Source organism: Miscanthus floridulus, chromosome 2, assembly GCF_019320115.1.
Source record: "Miscanthus floridulus cultivar M001 chromosome 2, ASM1932011v1, whole genome shotgun sequence".
Lineage (NCBI taxonomy): Eukaryota > Viridiplantae > Streptophyta > Magnoliopsida > Poales > Poaceae > Miscanthus > Miscanthus floridulus.
The window spans coordinates 124,980,419-125,006,545 of NC_089581.1; the positions used below are offsets into that span (position 1 = coordinate 124,980,419).

General features: G+C 43.5%; 1 protein-coding gene across 4 annotated transcripts; it reads left to right on the forward strand.

The window, feature by feature from the left end:
* The first annotated feature begins 4,714 nt into the window (after positions 1–4,714).
* Positions 4,715–26,127, forward strand: LOC136529199 (uncharacterized). 4 transcript variants are annotated; one of them, XM_066522308.1, is made up of 20 exons: positions 4,715–4,894; positions 5,235–5,312; positions 6,295–6,357; positions 7,434–7,496; positions 8,192–8,285; positions 8,363–8,471; positions 8,555–8,593; positions 9,486–9,569; positions 9,683–9,744; positions 10,214–10,316; positions 10,774–10,923; positions 12,023–12,091; positions 12,178–12,234; positions 12,302–12,562; positions 14,546–14,620; positions 15,019–15,120; positions 15,571–15,641; positions 16,071–16,274; positions 16,938–17,031; positions 25,477–26,126. In XM_066522308.1, the coding sequence occupies exons 2-20, from the start codon at positions 5,255–5,257 to the stop codon at positions 25,765–25,767; spliced, it is 2,049 nt and encodes a 682-aa protein (XP_066378405.1). In that variant the 5' UTR covers positions 4,715–4,894; positions 5,235–5,254; the 3' UTR covers positions 25,768–26,126. The 4 variants fall into 4 exon arrangements, with proteins under 4 accessions (XP_066378405.1, XP_066378412.1, XP_066378392.1 ...); XM_066522295.1 differs by having other exon boundaries at positions 4,762–4,894; positions 16,074–16,274; positions 25,477–26,124; XM_066522315.1 differs by lacking the exon at positions 5,235–5,312.

The window sequence follows — 26,127 nt, forward strand, 5'->3', positions numbered from 1 at the left end:
ACACACATCCCGCTGGTACCCCAGGTACAAGCAGGACCAACCCATCACTCTCCTGTCCCGGGTGTCCAGGTCCCCATCCAAACTGGGACTCTAAGCCCCCGCCCCTGAGTCCCGGACTCAGTGCGGTGCAAGGACCTCCTCCACCAAAAAGAAACCCTGACAGTCGATCCGGAATAAGCCGGATCCGCGGCAAGAGAGCAACAAGTCTTTTAAGCGCCCATACACAAGTATGTGCTCGGGATAATAAGTCTGTGACCTGCCCAGAGTCATATGCAACGATCGGTCCTTAACCGACCAGACAGGGGAAAACAGTGTAACCAAGCTATGACCCGCCTCCGCGGCGACACAACTTCTTACACCCACCAATACCCAAACCACATCACTGCCTGGTCACCATTTTCCTTTCCACCATTTTATATATTCCAGGTGATAATCATATAGTAACATATTTCCTATATCTCGCGAGTGACAGACAATCACTCGACTTCTACCAGAGTCCTGTAGCATAGCAATCTACACAATCCTATCATACTAGTAAGACTCATAGGATAAAGATATATATACAAGTGGGTTTCATTCAACTCCTTAAAACTTAATGCACAAATATAATTTAAACTGCAGAAAGTAGGGGTTATGCACCGGGGCTTGCCTGGGTAAAATATAATCAGAAGTTAGCTTTCCATCATGGCGACATGATCTCCAAAAGCACCATTCCTCCAGCAACTCCCGACGACTCCGTGATCCACCGATGTCCCTATTATGATATGCAATGTAATGCCATGCAAGATATAATTAATTGACTGCAATCGTGACTCGTATAAATACGCTTTACGTCGCTCACATTAACAAGCTAGATCTAACGACGACCGTACTTAGGCTACATATCCATGTTGTCGGATAAGACATTATTTCCCAATTATTTTAGTTATATAAACCCAAGTTGTTTCTTTATTCGCAATAGAACATTATTATTTATCTAGCAACTAATTATTCTAGAGCTACAAAAATTATGGTGAGTAGCTAATATTGCTAGGAACCTACTGTAAAGATTTCAGATCCACTACTATTACCAATTTACCACGAAAGTTCCTACAAGTTTATATTTTTCAATATTAAGTATCTTAGATTAATCATATAGCTCTCAAAAATATTACCCACTACGTGAACAAAATATACTAACATGTAGAGCGTGATTTTAGGGGACTAACAAAACTAGTTTCGCTATTTTTGGACATCTACATAATTTTATATTGAATTTAAAATTTTATTACGGAAACTAAATCAGGAAATGCTTTTTTTAAACCAAAGAGGGCCAGCGGCGACCCAAGTGGCCCAGCAGCCGAAACGGCCCACGAGAAGCGCGGCCGCGCACCAGCAGGCCGGCCCAGCAGGCCCGCTTCGCTACCGCTACGCAGTTTTTATTTTTTTTATTTTTTTTTGTTTTTGTTTTGCAAAAGAGACCCCGCACTACTGAGTAATCGAGCGACACTAGGAGCTACTATTACGCAAGAGATGAACTTTGCACTATAGACCTCGTACTTTACCGTCTTCACAAAGGGCGGTCCACGCCAGCCCTGCGCACGCCGGCGCGGCTCCGGCCGGCACACGGCTGCTGCGCCAGACACCAGGGACCCGTGCTGTCCCAACTACGGGGTCGATCACCGTCTACGACCCAGCCGATGATGATAGGAAGCGTTGGATCACGGGGAGGCGCCCTAGGGTCCTCTACAGCAGCAGGCAGTGGTTTGCGGTGATGGCGCGGCTGTTCCGACGAGCTAGCGCGGTTACGAGAGCAACGGGGAGGTGCGGGAGCAACAAGAGCTTACCCCGAAACAAGCCGCGCAGCCGGTTGAGATGGGGAAGGTCCGGAGGATCCTGGCCACATGCGCCCGCGCGATAAGGTGGTGCTCCGAGCGCGGCATCGGTGTGCCACCGCATCACCGATGATGTCCCTGACCAAAATGATGCGAGCATCAGAAAGAGGGGGTCGCGGTGAGATCAAGGACACAAGCAATCGAATTGCTATCGATCACACGAGCCATACCTCCCAACATACCAACTTGGCGGCACACGTGACCGGCGGCGAGCCTAACACCAAATTGCCCGACCTCACAGCTCGCCTGAGGCTTGGTGCGGGTTGGGCTGCTGGATAACCACCTAAGCTACTTGCAGAAGTGAGGAATTGGGCAGTGAGGCCTCGAGCCAATGAATTGGAAGGGCGGGGAGCACGGTGCCCAGCTGTGGTCATGTCGCGAAGCAGCACATGGTGAGCCGAGCGGTTAAGACCAGGCGAGGACCGACCGGTAGTAGCAGCACGTGCACCCGAGTACCGACGATGAGACCGGGAAACCTGGCGTGACGTGCTGGGTAGGAGGAGTCAACCCCGAGCAGTCCCTCTAGCATCGGCTAGCGGCGGCAGCAACGCAGAGGCACACGCCTCGACACAGGGGTCGGGGCCAAACTGCCATCACGCAGCGGCAGTGGCGTACACCCAGGGGCACGGCGAGGCAGGGAGACGTCGCCAACAGCATAGCTGGGCCAGGCAACCATGGCGCGACGGTAGCGGCAATCGTCCAAAGACATTGCACGGCAGATGGTCGAGGGGTGGAGCGGGCCATCGCAAGGGCAGGAGTGCGCACACGGCATGGCACGAGCTGTAGAGGCATGGCGCCAGGACACGGGACAGTGCAGCACAGCCGCGTCCAAGCATGGCCACGCGTGGCAGCAGCCGCGGCGGCCAGCGAGCAACCGGCTCGGCAGCAGCGGTGCAGTAGGACACGGCCAGCGGCACAGCATCGCGCGGTAGCGGCCACAGCCGGCCAGATCCGGCTTAGCGCGCCCACGATGCCAACCAGCCGAAACAGTGACGTGCACGGATTTTGAAGCAAGCCAAAACTCGAACCCAGCTCGGTTGAGGTTCAACCCAAACCACTACCCTAAAGCCGATCATACTAGCTATCTAACGGAGCAATCCCAAAGACCAGATAATGACCGGAGGGGGAGGCAGCGGTATGCCAAGATAGGTTCATCGCGCCGAACGTCGGTTCGCGAACAGAGTGCCAACCACATGTTCACAGCACGCCCAATGATGTTCATGAGCTTTTCAAAAGTTTTTAAGCACTAAAGAAAAATTGATTAGCACTACCTATGTTGATTTTTTTCGGCCACAAGGGTGAAGTTACAAACGGTTCGTTTATCATTTCATGATCATAAAAAAATTTAAAATTAGAGAAACTCGTTTCGAAAGTTTTACTGAGGCCTAAATCACGGCGCTAAAAAGAATCGTAACACCAGTGTGTTACAAGCACAAGCGCATTTCTTCCTCGACCGCCGATGAAGGCTCTGTTCGGCAGGACTTATTGCTGCTGCGGCTGATTTATAGGGCTAATTTATTGTGAGAGAAAAACACTGTTCTATGGCTGAAAAAGTAAGACTGATTCTGGCTTATAAGCTCAAGCGAACAGAGCCAAAATCTTATATCCCTACTGCATCCATCGGAGATAATATCTGCGAATAGGATTGCTATCTATTATTGCTAAGGAATAAAATTATATGGATATAGAGTTCAATTCTTCTATATACATGTGGCAACCTACAAAAAGTCACGTGGTTAACAAATCTATCAAATTTGCATTGATGCATAAATATAGTTCCACAAAATATTACTTTATCTATTTTATTAAGCCCGTGTTTAGTTCCAAAAGAAGTTCCAAAAAAGTGCTACAGTATACATCACATCGAATTTTGCGATGCATGCATGGAGCATTAAATATAGATGAAAAAAACTAATTACGCAGTTTGGTGGGAAATTGGGAGACGAACGTTTTAAGCCTAATTAGTCCATGATTGAACACTAATTATCAAATAAAAATGAAAGTACTATAGTAGTTAAATTCTAACTTTCACCTCAACTAAACAAGGGCTTAAAGCATATCATATGCGTTGTTGTGGGAATTAGGATGTGTTCGGCTGCAGCAAAGAGCCGCTGCTGCTCCAGCTATGGCTGCAGTTCCTGTAGTGGCTGCTGCTACAACGAGGCGGAGAGGGTTTGCATTGTAAATGATTTAGAATGAAACTGACTATACATAATACTTATACGAAGAAATAAATATTATAAATTGATGTTAATAAATTGCATGGTATGTTGACGTGGACAATAAAATGTTCATCTGTCTCGATGATGTGGACATCTTACTATCTCATTGTTTGTGATAGTGGATTTTAGTTGCATGTAACGGTGCATTGTTGTGGTGGACAACTTGCATGTCTAGATACATTTTTATTGGAGTGTTTTAAGATTATAATAAGAGATATATATAGATATAGATATAGATATGCTGGGGAGTATATTAGTTATGTGATTACACGGCCGTCACCTAAGATAGAGGTGCATACGAGAGAAAATTGGACCGATTGGTTCCATCAGCACTGTGATGCCTTGCTGAGCGAGGGTAGCAAACCAGCAGATGTGTTTGGTTTTCCCATCTGAATGCTTCATAGATTGTGTGGGCGAGATTTCCCTAGCTGGCGAGGCAGAGCCAATACGGCTCGCTCGTCTGGGCGAGCACCTAGTCGACCGTGCGAGCACAGCAGGCTAGGCGAGGCAAGCGGCTTACTGCTGTCTGATTGGGTTTGGTATGAGCGAAAAATAGCGTTGTAACTTATAATCCACGATACTATACAATCGTACAAGACTAGCCAAACTGGCTGAAGACCTCGCTGGAACGATGCAGCCCCTTTCTTTCTGTAGTTGCCCCCGCGTTGGGTCTTGGTGCTCTCCCGTGTCCCTCGCATGCTCTCTCTGTCTCTAGTGGCGACGACTCGTCGCCGCCGCCATACGCCAGCCCCCCAGGTCGCCATTTCCGGGCCCTTGCCGACGACGAGCCCTCACCAGGTATGTGCACCCCATCTCTTCCGTTCCTGCTGTGCGAAACCGAGCATCCAAACCCTAGCTTAGGGCCTGTTCGGTTATCAAGTATTAGACACCGGGAACAATTCTAACCTGGAATATTGTGCTAATTTGTACTATCTTCGATCACAGGGCTAAACGAACAAGGCCTTAAGCTATTTGTATTCCGATCTGATCTGATCCAATTAAAAGTGTAGTATACATGTCTACAAACTTCGTTTTTTTTGCAAAAAAATTGATTGGATATACATGTGTACACCCGTCCTTTTTTTTTTTTGGTAACATACACCCGTGTCCTTTACTGAGTCTCTGCCCCTGCAAGCAGTGCCTCGGGTGGGCTCTGAAATGGACGAAGCTGCAGATTCCTCCGAACTGCTTCGTCGCGTCGAGGAGCTCCAGCGCGGTAATCTCCCGCCTTTGGTGTTATTATTTGTCTGTTCTAGCTTCCCTTTGTGCTATGGTGTTATCAGTTCTTCGTTCTTACCTCGTGGTGGGTGTTTGTCCTAAGACTGGACCACTCTGTCTCATGTGATCAATCCAAAATTCTTTCCAAGTAGAGCGCACTGTTGATCACAGGTTTACCGGAGGTCATTGTGGGGTAGCTGCCAACTAAACTGATTCCATCAGTGAAAAGGAATTGCATTTCCATAGCACAGAAAGTAGGCTGTACTGAAGCAGTAGTGCAAATGGGCACATGAAAGGTTATCATGCAAAATATCAAAATTCTTGAGGACTTTGTGTGCCACCTTGCTGCATGTAGGTTAAGGACATTTATTGTGTGTTTGTTGCTTATTATGGTTGGGGAGCTCTGTTTGTTTGTGAGAACTGAAAGCACAAGTTGGAGTTGGGCTACAAAATAAATGATGCAAATATTGAGGCTTAGCAAAATCCATGTCAGGATATTATTTAAGATCTTATTCGGCATGACTCTTGCATGCAACTGTTTATAACTTTGATTCCTGAATGAGTGTTAACATTTGTGATTTAGACTCAATTCCTCCCTCCCAAAATTTAAATAGTCATTATAGAAGGATTACTGCAAATATATTCCCATGTCTCATATCACCATGAAGTACTTCGTTAGTTCCCTGCCTTAAATTCTGCTTCTGCTGCTGCCTTTTGTCAGGGAACAAAAATTGTTGAGCGAATTGAACTAGCAAATTTTCTTTAATTTCCAATGTTCCCTACTGTCCAACTGTTAGTTGCCTCTTGCATCACTTAATTGACATATCTGATCCATTTTCCAGAAAAAAAATATTACATTGAAGTTTATTTTTGGGCAATGGCATGTGATTTCGTTTCTGTTTTGAGTACATTTATTTGATTGTGTTATACTTGCTACAATGAGACCCATGTAATTGAATTATCTTTATGATTCTAAACAGAAAAGGATGAAAAACAGAATTCTTTGGAAGTATTGTTACGACGGGTTGAAGGGTTACAATATGGTAATTCCAAATTCCACTTCAGATTAATGATTTTGATCAACCTTCTCTGAAATATTTCATCCATTAGAATATGTCTTGTTCAAGTGGCAAAAGGTAATTTGTTGACTGCAGGAAATATGAAGTTGTTTAAAGTGCAGGTTTACTTATATTTTCAACAGACTTTTGTCTATATGATGATTTGAACTGCTCTAATACCTTACAACAATAGTTTTTTCTCGAACATACCTTATGATGGTTTAATTTAATACTTCCTGTTGTTCCAAATATAGTTCACCTTTTTTTTGAATGAAATTATAGTTCGCTTTGGCTTTGTCCTAAGTCAAACTTCTTCAGCTTTGACCAAGTTCATAGAAAATGCATCGGCATTTAGAACATCAAATTAGTTCCATTAAATTTTCTATGAAATCTGTTTCGATGGAGCGTTTATTTGAATTTGTAGATGTTGATATATTTTTCATTTTTTCTGAAAACTTGGTCAAAGTTAGAGAAGTTTGACTTAAGACAAAGCTAAATGAACTATAATTTGGAATGGAGGGAGTAGGATAGAACATGTTCTATGACTCCTTTTTCTTAAACCTAAGGTTCTTACTTCCTAGTCTTGGTCATAATGAATTTATGATTCCTCTTTGAAGTTGTTCTTGGGGCTTAGCTAGTCATTTCTGTTCTATTTTTCATCTGCACTCTCTGGCTTTTTCCCTGTTAGAATAATATATGGTCTGAAGCTCCACTTTCCTAGTCATATGCTTCTAGTACCATTTCTCGTCATGGGATCATCCGATCATGCCCTCAGAAGCCATTTTCTCCACAGGAACCAAATATTTTTCTACCGTACCTTCTCAGGATATGCTAAAAATCTAAGTGCCCTTGCTAGTCTACTATGTTTGTGCTTTGTGGGCTAGTTTGATTTTTTTTAAGGAAGACTGGTAACTGGTTATGTTGTTGAATCAAATAATTGTGTAATGACCTCAACATGTTTCTATTTCTAATAAATTTGCTATTAAGTTTTTCAGTAATTATGATATCAAAATGCTTTTGGTCATTCAAGAAAAAATGCACCCCTTTTCTCTGTTCTGTAGAGATGGATGAAAAAGTAGATCTTGTTGAAGTGTTAACTCGTCGAGTTGAAGATCTCCAGCGAGGTAAGACTCACATCACATCTGTGCACTGTGCTACACAACACAAGATTGACATCTGTACTTATTTCGCTAATCAATGCCATCATATACCATACTGCTTTTTTGTGATGTTTATTAATGCAGTTCTCTGTGGATCAACTCTTCATCCTGTAGATTAGTTTCAGTACTTTTTTTTCTTGTTGAAGCAGTTCGATTGAGCTTCCTCATTTAATATATAGGAAGACGTAGTATAACTATGCAACCTATTTAATATGAAAAAAATGCAGATAGTCAACTGGAATTCCTTTGCTTCTATAAAACGAGAAATTATGCCCTCTGACATATCTAAGTACTCCTAGATGAGGTATTAGGAGCGCACACTGAGATTAATCACTTAACTTATTTTATTACTGAGAAATTCAAGAGTTACTTGGTTATGTATGCCAGTATGATGCAATTTCTGAAAAAGCCTGAAAGAGCTGCCCAAGTCCTTGGTTCATTCCATTATATTTGTTTCCAAATTCCAACACGTATAAGTATGACGTTTTGAGAAAACTGCTGATCTTTTGGATAGCGTATTCTCTCATTTTTCCTGGATGGACTCACATTTATTTCTGGAGGCAGTACTTGTTTAAGAGCTTTTTTGTTTAATGATTTTATCATCGTATATGTATATGTTCTTGTGGCACAGGGTGTGCTGATAGATACTTTGTTTGCAGAGCGTGATGCACTCAGAAAAGATATTGAGCAATTATGTATGCAACAAGCCGGGCCTGGTTATGTTTCTGTTGCAACTCGAATGCTTAGTCAGAGGTGCTTCCATATCTAATTTAAGCTTTCATTTTTATTCACTGTGCAAACAAAGCAATATTTTTGTTGTAACTATTCAGGACAACAGCTTTGGAACAGGATATTGAGAACCTCCAGAAAAAGTTAGGGGGTTGCTTAAGAGAGAATCAAAATTTGCAAGAGGAGCTTGCTGAAGCTTATCGAATTAAGGTGTGCTACTTCTTTCTCCCTACTGTTATTTATAGCAGCTTTATTTTTCTGTTTTCTCATTCTTTCATTTACTTAAATTTCAGAGCCAACTTGCTGAGTTACATGGTGCTGCACTATCAAAGGTTTCTTACTTTGACTTAAAATATGTGGCTATTTTATTTAATAAACTGTAGCTTTTAGCAGTAATGAACATTGCTAAGGGATGTGTGCTGATTTTGTTCTTCTCCTCTATCTTTATATATAGGCAAAGAGTAATAGGGCATGCACATGTGGTTATTAGATGAAATTTGTTTAGTGAGTAGGTCATCCCAGCAGAATGCCATTTTCCATCCTGATCTTGGGCAGTACTCCTTACTGGACATTGCTTGCTGAACACAAACTCAATTTCTTCATCGCTGATGAGGCAAGAAGCAGAAGCAACAAGTGATACTCTGTATTAGATGTATTCAATGTAAAAAATGCAACTGTAATGAGTCTGGACTGCTAGTGGATAGGATATGCTTATGCTTGAACCTGCCTGGGGTTGCAAGGCCTTAAAGGTGCAGGCAGGGCGATGGATTAGAAGTTAGAAGTGTTTGATTCAGGGAATGAAGCCAACTAAGAGTAAATACTGTTAGATAAAGAATTTGTGTAGGGGAGATATTTGTTAGAGCAGAAGGTAATGTGGAAATACGAAGAACGTAAATGAAATGCTTGTCCTTGTCCAAAATCTACTGATTGGAAATTGAAGTCAAATTGCAAATTTCAGCAGTGTAGTCATGCTCACTCGTGCTTGGTCTTATTTTGTGAAGGAAACCTTTGAGGCATGTCTTCTCTACAAGTCGGCACAAGTGTGACATGAACTGTAGTGCAAGATAGCAAAATCATCGTTTTCTTGTGTAGAAATTGATACTTTGTTGTGGAGTAGGCGAGTAGCAAACTAGCAATTAAAAAGGGTTATGCATTCTCTTGAGATTCCTTGCATATATGTATATTCTTGTTATTGATATGGCCTTTCCTGTAATAACAATGCAGAACAAGGATCTAGAAAAGCAAGTAAGATTTTTCCAGAGCAGTGTTGCTCAAGCGTTTGCTGAACGGGACAGTTCATTAATGGAGGTTCTTTTTAGTTTACTTAATAAGTTAATTCTGTACCTAAATACAAATGCTGCGAGCATGACTTTGTTTTTTCTGCTGGAATTTGGGAATCACATATTATTCTGTTTATCTAGTGTGAGAAAGCAAAAAAACGGGAGGAAGCAGTGTCAAGAAAGTTTGCTGATTTTGAGGAAAGGTATGTTGCATAACTGTTACTTATTACTTATATATATGTGATTTGTTTCTATAACTGTGACATGGACTAAAGGACCTTACATACTGTATTAGTGAACTTATAAGATGACAATGTTTTGATCTTTTATTTCAACGATGAGTTCTCTGGTGGATGAATGTACCAGTGAGGTTTTAGTGGCTATATATGAGTACATATATCTTGATTTTATGGTCTTAATTGTTGGTACGCACAAACCACCCGAAACTCTATTGAAAAGAACATATAACGGGGTGTTTTGATTTTTTTTAAACCGAAACGTGATGTTTTATTTTCTCTCTCTTTTATGAGCATTTAACATTCAGAAAATGATGATGGAATTGTAACATGAATACATGATGTTTTTAAATTCCATTCTTGTTTGTCTTGTACTTGCCACTTACAGTTCTTTTAGATAAGGGCACAAAATATCGTGATGCTTACTGATTGACAGGATGAGAGAATATCAATCAGCGATTGATGAACAGAAACACTTAAATGATGACTTGCAGAGGGAACTGACAGAGCTGAAGGCGCATACAGAATTGTCCTTGAAAGTAAGTAACTTTTGTTGATTGCCAATATGAATAGTTGGAATTTGTGTAATAAGTGGATGCCCGCACCCCAGGACGCCAAAACATTAATATTGATAATTTGGTATCTTTATGAAAACTGCTACATTTCTGTATCCACACTGTATGTGTTTGACATGTCTTGGTTGAACCTAGGATTCATATAGTTCTTTCTTTTCTTCTTCCCAGCACTCTAGGTTGTGAACTGGTTGGACCTAGAAGGACTACTCTACTCTGTGCAATAGTGATCTTAATGAACTCCCAAGTATATAAGAATGTCCTTTTTTGAAAATAAATAAGAATGTCCTTTACCTATGTATTTCGTCTACATAGTTGTTTATTGTCTGTTATATATTCCTTACAGCCTGTTGTAATAATTTTCTGACTTGTACCTATTTTCGACCTTTTTCCAGTCAGAAGCTGATATTTGATTCTCTTTCAGGTTATTCTAAAATTCTATGACCTTCGCTGCAGAGACTCTGAATGTTCTTCAAGCGTTACTTTTGAAGAGAAGTGTTCAATCCTTCTAGATGATTCTGCTGACAATTGGAGTTTTTGCTCTGATGGCGGAACCTCAACTTTGAAGTACATTGTAAACCTTAAGCCCTTATCCATTATAAAGAATAATTCATATTTAGTTATGTTATTTAGTTTCTTTCATTTGTCTTGCAAGATACAAATTATCTGTGGCACTAAACATCATCTGGGGCAGAGCCAGAAAATTATAGATATGGGGAACAAATGCTAAAAGATAAATTATTAGAAGGCAAAATCAACATTTTTCATTGAATTTCATGTGCATAAGAGGAATTCATCTATCATAAGGGGGTGCTTGCCCCTCCCTCCTTCCTCCCCTGAACATCTTAATGCTGTTGGCTTGTTGCTCAGTTTTATTCTGGGAACTAAAGGAATGCGGAAGATAGGAAATGATGAAACTTTGGTGGCATCTGTTTCAGGACTTTTGCAGTTATGCTTTGATTCCCAGTTTCTCATGCAACATACTGCTCCATACATGGATATAAAACATCCGTGTTATTGATGGAACTCATAAATTTAGTGCTAATCTCCTCATTTGTCCTATTCAGCTATCATCATGTCATGTCCTAATTGAACTAATTGTGCCATGTACTTGAATAATACAACATGACTTGCAGACCCTAAGGCCCTGTTTGGTTGGGCTTTTGGCTTTGGCTTTTGGCCCCAAAAGCCAAAAGCCCAACCAAAGGGGCTGCTTTTGGAGGGTGCTTTTTCAGAAGCAGCTGCTTTTCCGTAGTTCATTTTTGAAAGCTGGTTTGACCCTGCTTTTGGCTTTTGGCTTTCTGCTTTTCGAAATTGGTGGAATAAAAAGCTCTTCCATAGTTGTTTCAAGAGAGATAAAGATAAAAGGTATATTTTATACTTGTTTAACCAAACAGCTTTCAGCTTTTCTACAGCTCACAGCCCACAGCAGCTTTTCCACAGCTCACAGCCCACAGCAGCTTTTTCCCACAGCCACAGCTCAACCAAACAGGGCCTAATTTGTTCTCAAGAACTGCTTTAATGGTGCATTTAAAGTGTCCACGAGTTACTGTTTATTGAAATTTTTTCCAGTTGATCTGGACCTAAACCAAAGTGCTTTGAATAATGGCATCTTGCTACTGATTGTTTTGCATCAGAGATTTTTCGTTCAATGTATTTGACATTTTTTGTAGGCATCTTTAGAAGAGGAGAAAGAGTCACTTAAAGCGAAAATATCAAAGCTGCAAAGCAACTTAAGGATGGTAAGATAAGCTTGGAAATGCTAAGTGAAGTTTGGGTATAACAAATCTTTTTGGTTTGTTGAAAACTACTGCTTTTGGTTGTGTAGGGCCTTGAGATTGAACAGCATTTGCAAAGAAATGCACGGATATTAGAGAAAAGACAGGTACAATTCTGAAGTATTATATTGTTCTTTCTCATGACCTCTTTAATTTGTATACTTTGGAGTGCAGGCACTGTATGATGGATTTCTGAGAAATGGATTTTCAGAACTTCAAAAGTTCTACACATATCAAAAGGCTGAAATTATGAAAATATTGGAAGAAGAATCGTTTCAGTTGATCAAAGTTGTTGCAGAGATTCAGGATAAGCTAACTAAAATTTGCATCAACACTGAAGTTAATGAACACCCTGCCGATGAGATTCAATGTTGTGACAGCAGTTGTAAAGATGTGCATGTTACTACAGATATCAGTCCTAGCACATGTCCTAAGGTTTGTACACGTTTATGCTGAGCCTCTTCCTATGTTGTGACAGCAAACTTCTTTTCCCTCTACATTTATGCTGAGCCTCTTCCTATGTTTATTGGCTACAGAAACATATGCTTTGAGGATGTTGACAAATTAGTCCATAAATCATAATTGAATGCTCTTACTCCTGAACTTCAGCCTTTCGGCCACTAAGTTAGAATTCTGAATGTGACACTTCAAATGTGTTCGACATTCACAACTGCTATAACATAGCATGAACTGGAGCAAATATATGGAAATAGCATGTCTTAGGATCATAAGATGCTAGCTCTGTAAGAAACTGACAAGTGACGACATTTTCTTTTAGGGCAAGCTTTCTAGTCAAATCAACAACAACAACAAAAAAAATAACAAAGCCTTTCTAGTCAAATCAAATTAACTGAAAACTGTGTTGACATTAAACACCTCTTTAGCAGTGGGATCTGCATGTCAAGCTGATAATTGATGGATGGATTAATGTGTGATGAATATTCAAATTTGATGGACCAAACACATGTTTCATGGCTTATGTTAAATATTTTAATTTTTTTGGACCTAATCGTGAAAGTAGCATAATCTGAATGTCCTTTACTGCAATTAGTGTTGAATCAACCAAGGTAGTGTTCCAAAAGGCGGTGTTAGGTGCTCGCCTAGGCGTGTTTAAGCGCTGGGCGGAGGGGCACCACCTCGCCTAGGGGGGTGGGCGGAGGGGCACCACCTCGCCTTGGGGGGTAGGCGGAGGGATAGGCGACATGCCCCCAGATCCAGAGACACGCTGCCTGAGGGAGGGAGCTGCACGGTCTCCTCTTGTTCTCCCTCGTCCACCTTTGGTCCTGCATCGTTGATGCACATCTGTTTGAAGGGGAGGGGAAGGGAGCAGAACTGCAGCAGGGGAAGGCCTTAGGGTTGTGGCGGCGTGGGGAGCATGCGTGACTGCGCTCTGGCTCGTGGTGGTGTGGGGAGAGTGTTGCGACTGGCCTGCAGCCCCTTACTTTTCTAATACTTCCTTATTATGATTCCCTTTACGTGATTCCTTACATTCTGCTCCTTAGAAGTTCTATTTTCTCACAACATACTATTAGATATACTTTTATTTGTTATTTCTCCTCTCATAACCTCCTCTTTGGTACTGTAGCAACAATAATTACACAAACATGTTGGTGTTTAATGATTCATAGTTAGTCAATTACATATACGTAGTACAGACTGATATAAATGCCTAGGCTCTAGGCGAAGGGTCAGCGCCTAGAGAGCGCCGCCGCTCGTGGTGGTGTGGGGAGCAGACAAGGCAGCATTGAGTGAGGGAGGGCGGGAGGGCAATTTTGTGATTTGGCCCCTTTTCTAAGAATTCCTGGAAACTTCCTTATTATGATTCCCTTTACTGATTCCTTACATTCTGCTCCCTAGAAGTTCTATTTTCTGACAAGATACTATTAGATATACCTTTATTTGTTATTTCTCTTCTCATAACCTCCTCTTTGGTACTGTAGCAACAACAATTACACACATGTTAGTGTTTAATTCATAGTTAGTCAATTACATTACATATACATAGTACAGGCCGATATAAACGCCTAGGCACACCTAAACTCTAGGCGGAGGGTCAGCGCCTAGCGTGTTTTGTAACCTTGGCACAAAGGCACATGTTATGTGTTTTTGGTAGCATGTTATAAGCTCACTTAACATGGTGGGCACATGAATGAAGAAAGTGATAGTGGATGAAGATGTGAACTTCTTAGCTCTTTGCTGGGGAATAATTCGGTAGTGTTTCGAGTGCTGAATTAAAAATGGAATTGCTTTGAGCTCTCCTGCGTTCTCAAAAAAAAAAAAGAAAGAAAGGGAAATGCTTTTCCTATTCAGGGATCAGGGTTCTGATATGTACCTACAAATTTATTTACCTTCTTTTCTTTTCCTGAAGAAACACTTCTGATAGATAATCACAGCTTATTGTGGTTGCATATGCTGCAGAGTGATTCTCCTGCTGATCTTAACTCCGTGTCGTTTGATGAATCTAAAGCACTTGCACAAGCCTTACAGGAGAAGGTACCACTTAACACCAGTGATTCTTTTTGTTTTTGATCCTCATGAATCAATTTCTGATAGCCCTACTTAACTTTCTTTTTCCCAATTTTGTTCGAAAGTTATAGTGAGATTTCTTTTTTGGGGTGGAAAAAGTTCAAATTACTACCTCCAAGTTTGGCCAATGTTCAGATAACCCCATAAACTAACGTTTGGTTCGATTTACTCTCCCCAACTATTTAAGTTGGTCTTGTTTATACTCCTTGACAAGATTTGTCCTTTTTGTTTCTCCACGTGCAAGTTGAGTTTTAATTTCCAAATTTGTGAGATGATAGCGAACATCATATTTTATGTTACAAATACATTATGAATTTTTTTCACTGGAATTGAATAATCTCACATTACAATGGTGTCCGTTACAGATGGAAGCACTTATGCTCTTCTCACAGGAACAAGAAAGATACCTATTAGAAAAACAGAGAGACCTGATTGTTATCGAGGAACTCCAGAAGAACTTATCTCAAGTATTACCTCTACACTTTCTACTTCTCGTTACTTTTCAATCACAACGTACATATTTGAATGATATGACGAGTGTTCTAAATAGTGCAAGTATGGTGCAGTCTCATTTGGCATTGTCATGAAGTTGATACTTCATACCATTACTATTTTGTGCATTTTGCTCCTAACTGTTGGAAAAGGAAAACTGAACCATATGATTCTTTTCGAAAATATGCACTAAATGACTAGAATTAGTTTTGGACTTGAATTTTTCTTGGGAAATTTGTCAATATATTGTGAACTTGACTATCTACACTGCTAACACTGGTGGTTTGCCAGTAGTATCATCCTTGATTGACAATAATTAGTCGTGTCCTACTCCTTATTTTTAGTTGTGAGTTTCTGTTGCACATCAGCACTCTTGTAGTGTTGGATGGGTGTGTCGCTTGACTAGCTTCATCTTTTTTGTACAGGTTAAAGATGAAAAGGTGAAGGTCCTGATGGAATTAGCAAAACTGAAAGAACAATATTTGCTATTGAAGGGGTAAGTATTTTCTTCAGTAAGTAATCATGATAACCCAATTTGTTGTTAATGGAGTAATATTTTTAAGGGAATAAAGGGATAGGTTTTTAATTTTAAAAAAAGGGATAGGTTTTTGTAACATTGGTCACAGCATTATCACTATAACAAAGCTTGGTTTTTGTGAAGGGCCTCATAGAAAGCCACACACTAAACAGAACTGTAATAACCTTAATCATATTGAATTAAATTTGGTTGATCTGTAGACTTGTTCCTTTGAGTTTGGTCATTGAGCATGCAAGGACCATTCCGGTGGCCAACTTGGTGTCTTGTACAGGCATAACACCTCCAATTCTTTGCATCAGAAGCAAACATGCAAATATTTAACATATTTTTTGTGGGGGTCCAAACTACACATGTTATTATTGTAATTGTATTATCTTTTCTGCTCAGCAGCTCTGCTGTGAAGGAAGGTCATGATACTGGTGATTCATCTAAAGTCATTCCTGGGCATGACCAACAAGGGATGCTGAAGACTATGCTGAAGAGGACATCTTTAAGACACTGGATGAGAAAAGAAAGTAGTACTACTGGACATGGGAGCTCTGATGGAAATGATCATACAGTTTGCAAAGAGCATTCAGTGGATGTTGCAAGGTTTGTGACATAGATGTATTGTTCTACTTGCACATTGTTCCCTACATTTTGTTTTTGGTCTATAATTCACTAATAATGATTTCAAAATGCTACATTGGAGAATACTAAATCACGCAGAACTGTCGCTTATTTAGACACCATCACAGATCTCCAAATAATATTTTGTAATATGTTTTGCAAAATCTGATAAAGAATTCAGACGGCTGGCATTGTGTTAGTCAAAGTTTAAAAAAAATGATTGCATCTAGAGATGTTGCTTCGTATTCAGACAAGGATTCTAGACTTCTTTTTTTACCCTAAATACCTGTTTGGAAGAGGGGGATTGCTGATTGCTCATGAAACTTCAAGGAATCAATTCATTATTGATCCCAGTGTCCCCTAACTAAAAGTGTTTAGCTTTATTTTCCTGTTGCCTTTTCTCTCCTTCATGTTAAAAGCATCTGATTGAAATTATTGCTGTTAAAAATACAATGATCGGAACATGTAGATGCATAGCAAAATGTTACGAGAAACTTGGTGGAATAAACATTGGCAAAAGAACTCATTTTGGTTTTTTCTTGACTATTAAGATGTGATGGCATATTAAACTAGTAACACAAACTTCTCTTTTCAAGCACATGCATTTCCACATTAATTTTTCTGTTTCATGCTACTGCATTGCAGGTTAAGAGTTGAAAATGCTACGCTTCTTGAAGGTGTTGGTACTGTTGAGCGTCTCACTTCTTCAGTGCATAGACTGCAAATTGTGCTTTTGAAGGTGTGCTATTTGAACTGACAGATGCACTTGTTATCATGGGAAGAAATTTTTTCGAAAACAATGCATGAATGATGCATAATATTTGCTAGATAAAAACTTAGCTACCTCACTGTACAATGGGCCTATCTGCTTCTGATTTTTGGAAGGTTGTCAGATTGACTTTGTCCTCACAAGAAGAAAGGACAAACGAGCATGCTTGGGTTGCAAGGTGATACCAGGGGAGTGTGTTGTTTCTCAACATAAGCTTTTGGTGGCAGACTTTCGTTTTCAGGTGCGTGCCCGTAGGGATAAACAAGCTAAGATTGAAAGAACAAAGTGGTGGAAACTGAAAGGGGAGACGTCAGATGTATTCAGGGAAAGAGTTATCAAAGAGGGCTCTTGGAAGGAAGAAGAGGACATAAACAACATGTGGGAGAAGATGGCAACCAACATTCGGAAGGTGGCCTCAGAGGTGTGTGGAGTAACCAAAGGAAGTGGAGGCGAGGCTAAAGATACTTGGTGGTGGAACGAGGTGGTCCAATGGGCTATTAAGGAGAAGAAAGAGTGTTATAGACGCTTGTACCATGACAGGAGTGTGGACAACATAGAGAAGTACAAGATGGCAAAGAAGACTGCAAAGCGAGCTGTAAGTGTGGCGAGCGTACGAGGATATTTACTAACGTTTGAGTACGAAGGAAGGAGAGAAGGACATTTATAGGATGGCTAGGGTTCGTGAGAGAAAGACAAGGGACTTCAACCAAGTTAAGTGCATTAAGGATGAAAGTGAGCATCTCTTGGTGAAGGAGGATGAGATCCGACATCGATGGCACGAGTATTTTGACAAATTGTTCAATGGTGAGAATACAGACACAACATTTCAGTTGGATGACTCTTTTGATAACACCAATAGGCGCTTTGTGCGGAGAATCCAAGAATCTGAGGTCAGAGAGGCGTTGAAAAGGATGAAAGGAGGTAAGGCGATGGGACCGGATGGTATCCCAATCGAGATGTGGAGATGCCTCGGGGACATAGCTATAATATGGCTAACCAAGCTGTTCAACCATATTTTTCGATCGAACAAGATGCCTGATGAGTGGAGGAGAAGTATATTGGTACCGATCTACAAGAATAAAGGGGATATTCAAAGTTGTACTAATTATCGGGGAATTAAGTTGATGAGCCATACTATGAAGCTATGGGAGAGAGTTATCGAGTATCGCTTAAGAGCAATAACGCGGGTCTCTATGAACCAATTTGGTTTCATGCCCGGAAGGTCAACCATGGAAGCCATTTTCTTAATAAGACAAGTTATGGAGCGGTATAGGGAGAATAAGAAGGACCTACACATGGTTTTTATCGACTTGGAGAAGGCTTATGATAAAATACCAAGGAATGTTATGTGGTGGGCTTTGGACAAACATAAAGTCCCAACGAAGTACGTCGGGCTCATTAAGGACATGTACAACAATGTTGTGACTAGAGTTCGAACAAGTGATGGAGACACGGATGACTTCCCGATTAGGATAGGACTACATCAAGGGTCAGCTTTGAGCCCTTATTTGTTTGCCTTAGTGATGGATGAGGTTACAAGGGACATACAAGGGGACATCCCTTGGTGTATGCTTTTCACAGACGATGTAGTGCTAGTTGATGAAAGCTGAATAGGAGTGAATCAGAAACTGGAGTTATGACGGGAGACTTTGTAGTCCAAAGGTTTTAGACTCAGAACTAAAACTGAGTATATGAGATGTGACTTCGGCACTACTATTCGGGAGGAGGAAGATATTAGTTTGGAAGGTCAAGTAGTGCCTAGGAAGGATACCTTTCGATATTTAGGATCAATGCTACAGAGAGACGGGGATATTGATGAAGATGTTAGCCATAGAATCAAAGCAGGGTGGATGAAGTGGCGGCATGTATCTGGTGTCCTATGTGACAAAATGGTACCACAGAAGCTAAAAGACAAGTTTTATAGGACGGCGATTAGACCTGCTATGTTGTATGGTGCAGAATGTTGGCCTACGAAAAGACGACATGTTCAACAGATAAGTGTCGCGGAAATACGTATGTTGCGTTGGATTTGTGGTCATACAAGAAGGGATCGAGTTCGGAACGATGATATACGTGATAGATTAGGGGTAGCACCAATTGAAGAAAAGCTTGTCCAACACCGGTTGAGATGGTTTGGACATGTCCAACGGAGACCTCCAGAGGCACCGGTGCGTAGTGGAATCATAAGCCAGGATAGTAACGTGAAGAGAGGCAGAGGAAGAACGAAGTTGACTTGGGTAGAGGCAATAAAAGGAGACTTGAAAGGATGGAATATACCTAAAGACTTAGCCTTAGATAGGAGTGCTTGGAAGACAGCTATTCACGTGCCTGAACCTTGATTGTTTCTGCTGGGTTTCAACTCTAGCCTACCCCAACTTGTTTGGGACTTAAAGGCTTTGTTGTTGTTGAGTGTCATGTCGGAGGGGTATTATTCTATCCTTCTATTAACTGTGGTCTGTTAAGACTTAAGATGTGTTGACTGGAAATGAGAAATTGCATTTGGCTGAGAACAATCTGAACTGATTGTTTCCACATGCTAGGTGATTTTTAAGATACACTCACTCCACCCACCTACACACCCTCGCACCACCCTCATTGCACTTTATCCTCCATTAGTGAAACTTGGTGTCACCATACAGTTTAGTAGTTTGCTGTCAAATCCAGTTGGTAGGTCATAAAGTTCCCCAAAGTGTCTGCTCTACTTTCAAGTACCGAAAAAAAGAGACGGGTTCCTACCCAACTCTTAGAAGAGATAGGCCATTGTGCCTTTATTGTCAGCTCAACTTAGGATGTGTTTGGTTTGAGGAATGTGACCGCAAAATTCACTCCTCACTTCTGTGTTTGGTTTATGGAATATAATGGGTTGATCTCAATCCATCATCTCAGCTCTCACAAGCTAACAATTAGTATAAGAATGAGGATGGAATTATTCCACCAAAATTCATGGGATGAATTATGACTCCACCTCATATAGGATGGGGTGGTTTCTCAAACCAAACAACAACAACAACAAAGCCTTTAAGTCCCAAACAAGTTGGGATAGGCTAGAGTTGAAACCCAGCAGAAGCAATCAAGGTTCAGGCACGTGAATAGCTGTTGGTTTCTCAAACCAAACACCCTCTTAAGTCTTAACCTACCTTTCTTAGAGCCCACTTGTTCCTCTACAGAGACCATTTGCTCACTTTTGAAGTCATTGTGCCCAAACTTCATGCTGAGCAATATTTGTCATGATGTGCACACTGGCTGGCAAAAGGAAGTCGATCTTGTCTTATGGACTGTGATGTGGGGGCGCCAATATGAACGGCGTCCCAGGGCTCGGGATGTGGCCAGAAGGGCCAGGGCGACATCCAAGGAGGCACCAGATGTAATCAGTAGCAATTAAGTATTATGGGGAAGAGATTAGAGTAATGAGAGAATGATTAATGGGGAGAGAAATGAGGAGACCATAGCTGGGCGCCTAGGGGCTAGGCTGTTCTATATATACTCTGTAATCAGCTTATGAGGAATCAATGAAGAAACAAGTTATCTTCTAATCTACCTCTGCTCCTCTTAATCTCACCCCCTCCACCATAGGGCGTCCAGGGAACCCTCCTGGCGCCATTACCCAATCAAGCTACGAACTCTGGAGTCGGGGACCTGCTGTCTTGGGCACCAACGCCCTTGACAACCTGGTATCGGCTTCCAGGCGTTCTTCCTCCGCTGCACCACCTCCAGCCCACCCAGCTGCCACCACTCCATCTGTTCCTACCTCACCTTCATCCTCCACCGCCTCCATATCATCACCCATGGCCGAGCCAACCACAATAGATTTGGCCAAACTCATCCAAACCCTTACTGCCTCCATCAGTGACCTGCAAGGGCAAGTTGTCGCCCTTCAGTAGGAGTGACCAGCGACGACGTCCTTCTCGAGCTCTAGGGGTTCGGGCCATGGTGACCACCATGGTGACCGCTCACCCAAGTTCCAGAAGCTGGACTTTCCCAAGTTCGACGGCAAGTCCGATGCGCTGGCCTTCCTCAACCGCTGTGAGTCCTATTTTCACCAACAGCGCTCCATCCTGGCGGCGTTTCTCTGAACTGCTGAACCTCCGCTTCGGTCCGCCGATGACGGAGGCTCAGCGCGTCCGGGCCTTCACGGCCGGACTCCGGCCACCACTCATCCTCGACGTCGAGATCCACAACCCTAGTCCCTCATCGTCGCCATGAGCCTCGCCCGCAAATTGGAGCAACACGAGCAGTGTGTCGCGGTGACCTTACCTCCACCCGCACCTCCATGAGCACTGACGCGCGGCCTCCTTCCAGGGCCACCTCCTCAACTGGCGCTTCCGGCCCCTCCGGCTAAGGCTGGGCCTTCCATGGTCTTAGTCGAGGGTCGTCAGGTAAAGCATCTTTCGCAGACTGAGATGGAGGAGCGTTGTCGCCTCGGCCTATGCTTTAACTGCAATGAAAAGTTTGGCTAGGGCCACAACCACGTCTGCCAGCGTATCTTCCTCAACTAGGCTGTAGATGATGAAGCCGACGACGTCCAGGACGGGGAGTTCGTGGCAACAACTGAGGCAGCCAATCCGCACATTTCGTTGCTCGCCATGGCTAGGGTCCGCACCAACGACACCATGCAAGTGCGCATCCAGCTGGGCGGTGCCTTCCTCCTCGCGCTCATCGACTCCGGCTCAACTCAACTTCGTCTCCGAAGAAGACGCGGCCCGCACTTCACTCCAGCTCCTTCCCCGCAGCAACATGAAGGTGACGGTGGCCAACAGGGAGCGCGTGCCGTGCCCTGGCATGTACCGCGCCGCTGCCTTCTCCATCGACGGCGAGTCCTCCACCGACTTCTTTGCCTTGCCACTGGCTGGCTATGACGTCGTCCTCGGTACACATTGGTTGGCCTCCCTCGAGCCGATTCTCTGGGACTTCGGCGCACTCACCATGTCGTTCTGGCACCAGGACCATCGCGTCTGCATGCAGGTCGTCGCCGGGACAACCAACACCGCCGACCTTCTTCCGGCCTTGCTGGACGAGTTCAGCTCCATATTCGCCGAGCCCACCGGCATGCCGCCACCATGATCCCGGGACCACTACATCAACCTCGTCCCGGGGTCCTCGCCGGTGGCCGTCAGACCCTACCGCTACCCTGCCTCCCACAAGGATGAACTGGAGCGCCAGTGCTCCACCATGCTGGCACATGGGCTGATCCAGCGCAGCAACTCGGCGTTCTCGTCCCCTGTGTTGCTGGTCAAGAAGGCAGATGGTACGTGGCGGCTCTGCGTCGACTACAGAGCCCTCAACGCCATCACTGTATAAGATGCTTACCCAATTCCAGTGGTGGATGAGCTCCTGGATGAGTTGCACGGTGCTCGCTACTTCACTAAGCTTGACCTGCGTTCCGGCTACCACCAAGTCCTTGGCGGCATATGAACGAGAACTCATCGGCCTTGTCCTCGCCATCCGCCATTGGAGGCCATACTTGTGGGGGCGACGTTTTCCGGTACGAACTGACCATTATAGTCTTAAAATTTTATTGGATCAGCGCTTGGCCACCATTCCCCAGCACCATTGGGTGGGCAAGCTTCTCGGCTTCGATTTCTTCGTTGAGTACAAGGCGGGCAGCACCAATACGGTGGCTGACGCCCTGTCCCGCTGCGACACCGAGGAACTCGCGGTCCTGGCTATATCAGGGCCACGTTTTGACTTCATCAACCATCTACGCCAAGCCCACGACACTGATTTAGCGCTGATTTAGCCCCGTGGTCACTCATTGATGGTCTGGTGGCGTTCCAGGGATGTCTCTAGATCCCGGAGGGATGTCTCTAGATCCCGGCCGCCTCAGCACTCCTCTTCGAGCTCCTAGCCACCGTCCATGATGATGGCCATGAAGGGGTCCAGCGGACCCTTCACCGTCTGCGTCGCGACTTCCACTCCCCCAATCTTCGCAAGGTGGTTCAGGACTACATCAAGGCGTGCACAACCTGCCAGCGCTACAAGTCTGAACACCTGCACCCAGCAGGCCTACTTCTTCCGCTGTCGGAATGGACTTCATCGAAGCGTTGTCCCGCGTTGGCGGCAAATCCGTCATACTCACGGTCGTTGATCGCTTCAGTAAGTACTGTCACTTCATTCCGCTGGCTCACCCCTACTCGGCGGAATCAGTGGCATAGGTCTTCTTCACCGACATTGTCCGCCTCCATGGGGTCCCTTAGTCCATTGTCTCGGACAGAGATCCGGTGTTCACTTCCATCTTCTGGAAGGAGTTGATGCGGCTCACTGGGACCAAGCTGCCCATGACGATAGCTTTTCATCCCCAGTCTGACGGCCAGACGGAGGCCGCCAACAAAGTCATCGTCATGTACCTCCGCTGCCTCAGTGGGGATCGTCCTCGCTAATGGCTGCGCTGGCTGCGTTGGGCTGAATACATCTACAACACGGCGTTCCAGTCTGCGCTCAAGGACATGCCGTTCTGGGTGGTCTACGGCCGTGAGCCCTCCTCCATCCGTTCCTATGAGCCCGGCGAAACCTGGGTGGCTGCGGTGGCCAAAAGCATGGCTGAACGCGATGAGCTCCTCGTGGACGCTCGCGCTCGCCTGGAGCAGGCTCAGGCGGTCTACAAGCGCTTCTACGACAAGCACCACCACGACGTTCGCTACGCTGTTGGGGACTGGGTCTGGCTGCGCCTCCGCCATCGCGCCCCAGCGTCCCTGCACTGGTCACCAAGGGGAAGCTCCGGCCCCGATTCTACGGGCCCTACCGCATCACAGCCATCATCAACGACGTCGCCTACTGCCTCGAGTTGCCTCCTCGCGCTCGGCTGCACGATGTATTCCACGTCGGGCTGCTGAAGAAGTTTGTGGGGATGCCACCAGCAACACCACCAGCGCTGCCCCCCACCCACCACGGCGCGACGCAGCCGGTTCCAGAGCGCGCCACGCGCACTCGCTTGGCCAGGGGCGTGCGGCCGGTGCTGGTGCATTGGCAAGGCGAGCCCACAGCATCGGCCACCCGACAGCTTCATCGACCGCTATCCAAGCTTCCAGCTCGAGGACGAGCTGCTCGTCGAGGGAGGGAGAGATGTGATGTGGGGGCGCCAATATGAACGGCGTCCCAGGGCTCGGGATGTGGCCAGAAGGGCCAGGGCGGCATCCAAGGAGGCACCAGCTGTAATCAGTAGCAATTAAGTATTATGGGGAAGAGATTAGAGTAATGAGAGAATGATTAATGGGGAGAGAAACGAGGAGACCAGAGCTGGGCGCCTAGGGGCTGGGCTGCTCTATATATACTCTGTAATCAGCTTATGAGGAATCAATCAAGAAACAAGTTATCTCCTAATCTACCTCTGCTGCTCTTAATCTCACCCCCTTCACCATAGGGTGTCCAGGGAACCCTCCTGGCGCCATTACCCAATCAAGCTATGAACTCCGGAGTCGGGGACCTGCTGTCTTGGGCACCAACACCCTTGACATGGACTGAACCACTCCCAACTGCTGTTAGTGTGTCGCCAAAGCTGCTCCATCATCTGTCATTGGCACTATCTAGGAGACAGCCACGTGTTCCTGTCAAACTGAAGGGTACATTGGTCTAGTGTACTATTGCACGCAGAGATAAACTGAAGGGTAGATTGGTCTAGCGTTCTTAATGGGTTACTGTGATTATTTTCCCCTCTAGATGAAAGATGTGTTAATTGCTCAGATGATTGTATACAGAGATAAACTGATGCACTTCAGGAATAATGCATTCATGTAAATGCAACATTCTTTCTAAGCCATTTAAGTTGATTTCCTAGTTAATGACATGCATGCACCAAATATATGTAGATTATTGAGTTTGTTGCAATATGGAGATGCAAGTTAGCTGCAAATGACGTGCCCAATATTTTAGCAATTAGTACCTCCATTGTCTTTTATAAGGCATAGCTTGATATGACATGGTCTCCCAAATTGCACTTTGACCATGTATTTATTTTATTTTATATTATTTATACTTATAGACTTATGATAATTAGATACTAGATTTAATTACAAATCTAATCATATCAAGTTTATGTTATAACAATTAAAAATTGTTGTCAAATTATTGGTCAAAAATTTTGAAGTTTGAATCTTCATATGCGTGTACATTCGTCTGATGTGTGTTGCCATACTGTTAGGGGTGTAATCTTAGTTGACACTAAATATTCTTCTGAAGGCAGTACAAAAACTTTGATCTATTGTAAAATGCTTTAAGCACTTTACAGGGCAGCATCACACCTTCCCATACTATTATCGGGTGGCAACCTCAATCCATATCTTAATTCAAACATTAACTTTATTAACTTTTGGATGGTGTGGCACCGAGGCAGCCATTTGGCAGGATTTTTTTGGGTTGCATCGCTAGCTTATTAAGTAATTTGTGATACATAACTAACTTTCTTAGTAACAAACTTATCAGGCTTATGATGATATCAAGTCAGCTGATTCTTTGGAGAGTACCTTTGAAGCGCTCAACAGTCTTATAACTGAAGCAAACCTTATGAAGACAGCTCTTAATGTGGTTCTTCCAGTAAGCTGGTCTGGGGATTCATCAGATGCAATTACATATGAAGCTCTGTGCGATCCATCTGATTCACCTAAATCAAAGTCTGGGAAAGTAGACCCACTCTCTTCTGCAGGCATGGAGATGGTGGAGCTACTAATATTGGCTGCTGAGATTCTCAAGGAGAGCTTTTTGGTGAAGAAATAAAGCCTCCATGTAAGAACGAGTCTGTCTCTCCTTGTTTGTTTAGAAGCATGCAATTTAATCCTTAAATTAAATTTTGGGTGTATATACTTAAACTGATTGCTAAAAGTGCACTACTAGACTAAGCCAAATGTGTACTGTAATTTAAGGTTCGCTGCTATTGCTGTGTCTTGTGCTGGTAGACTAAAGGGTTAAGAAACCATGTGTACAAAATTCAGTTTACAGACAGATCAAAATAGATGGATGTTTGATATGCATCCGAGGTCTTCGGTGTACAGATATCAATATTTTTTGAGAGGATATCACCATCATTTGATATAACAAACATAGATAGGTTGTGAATTGGGCGTAATTCAGTGGGTT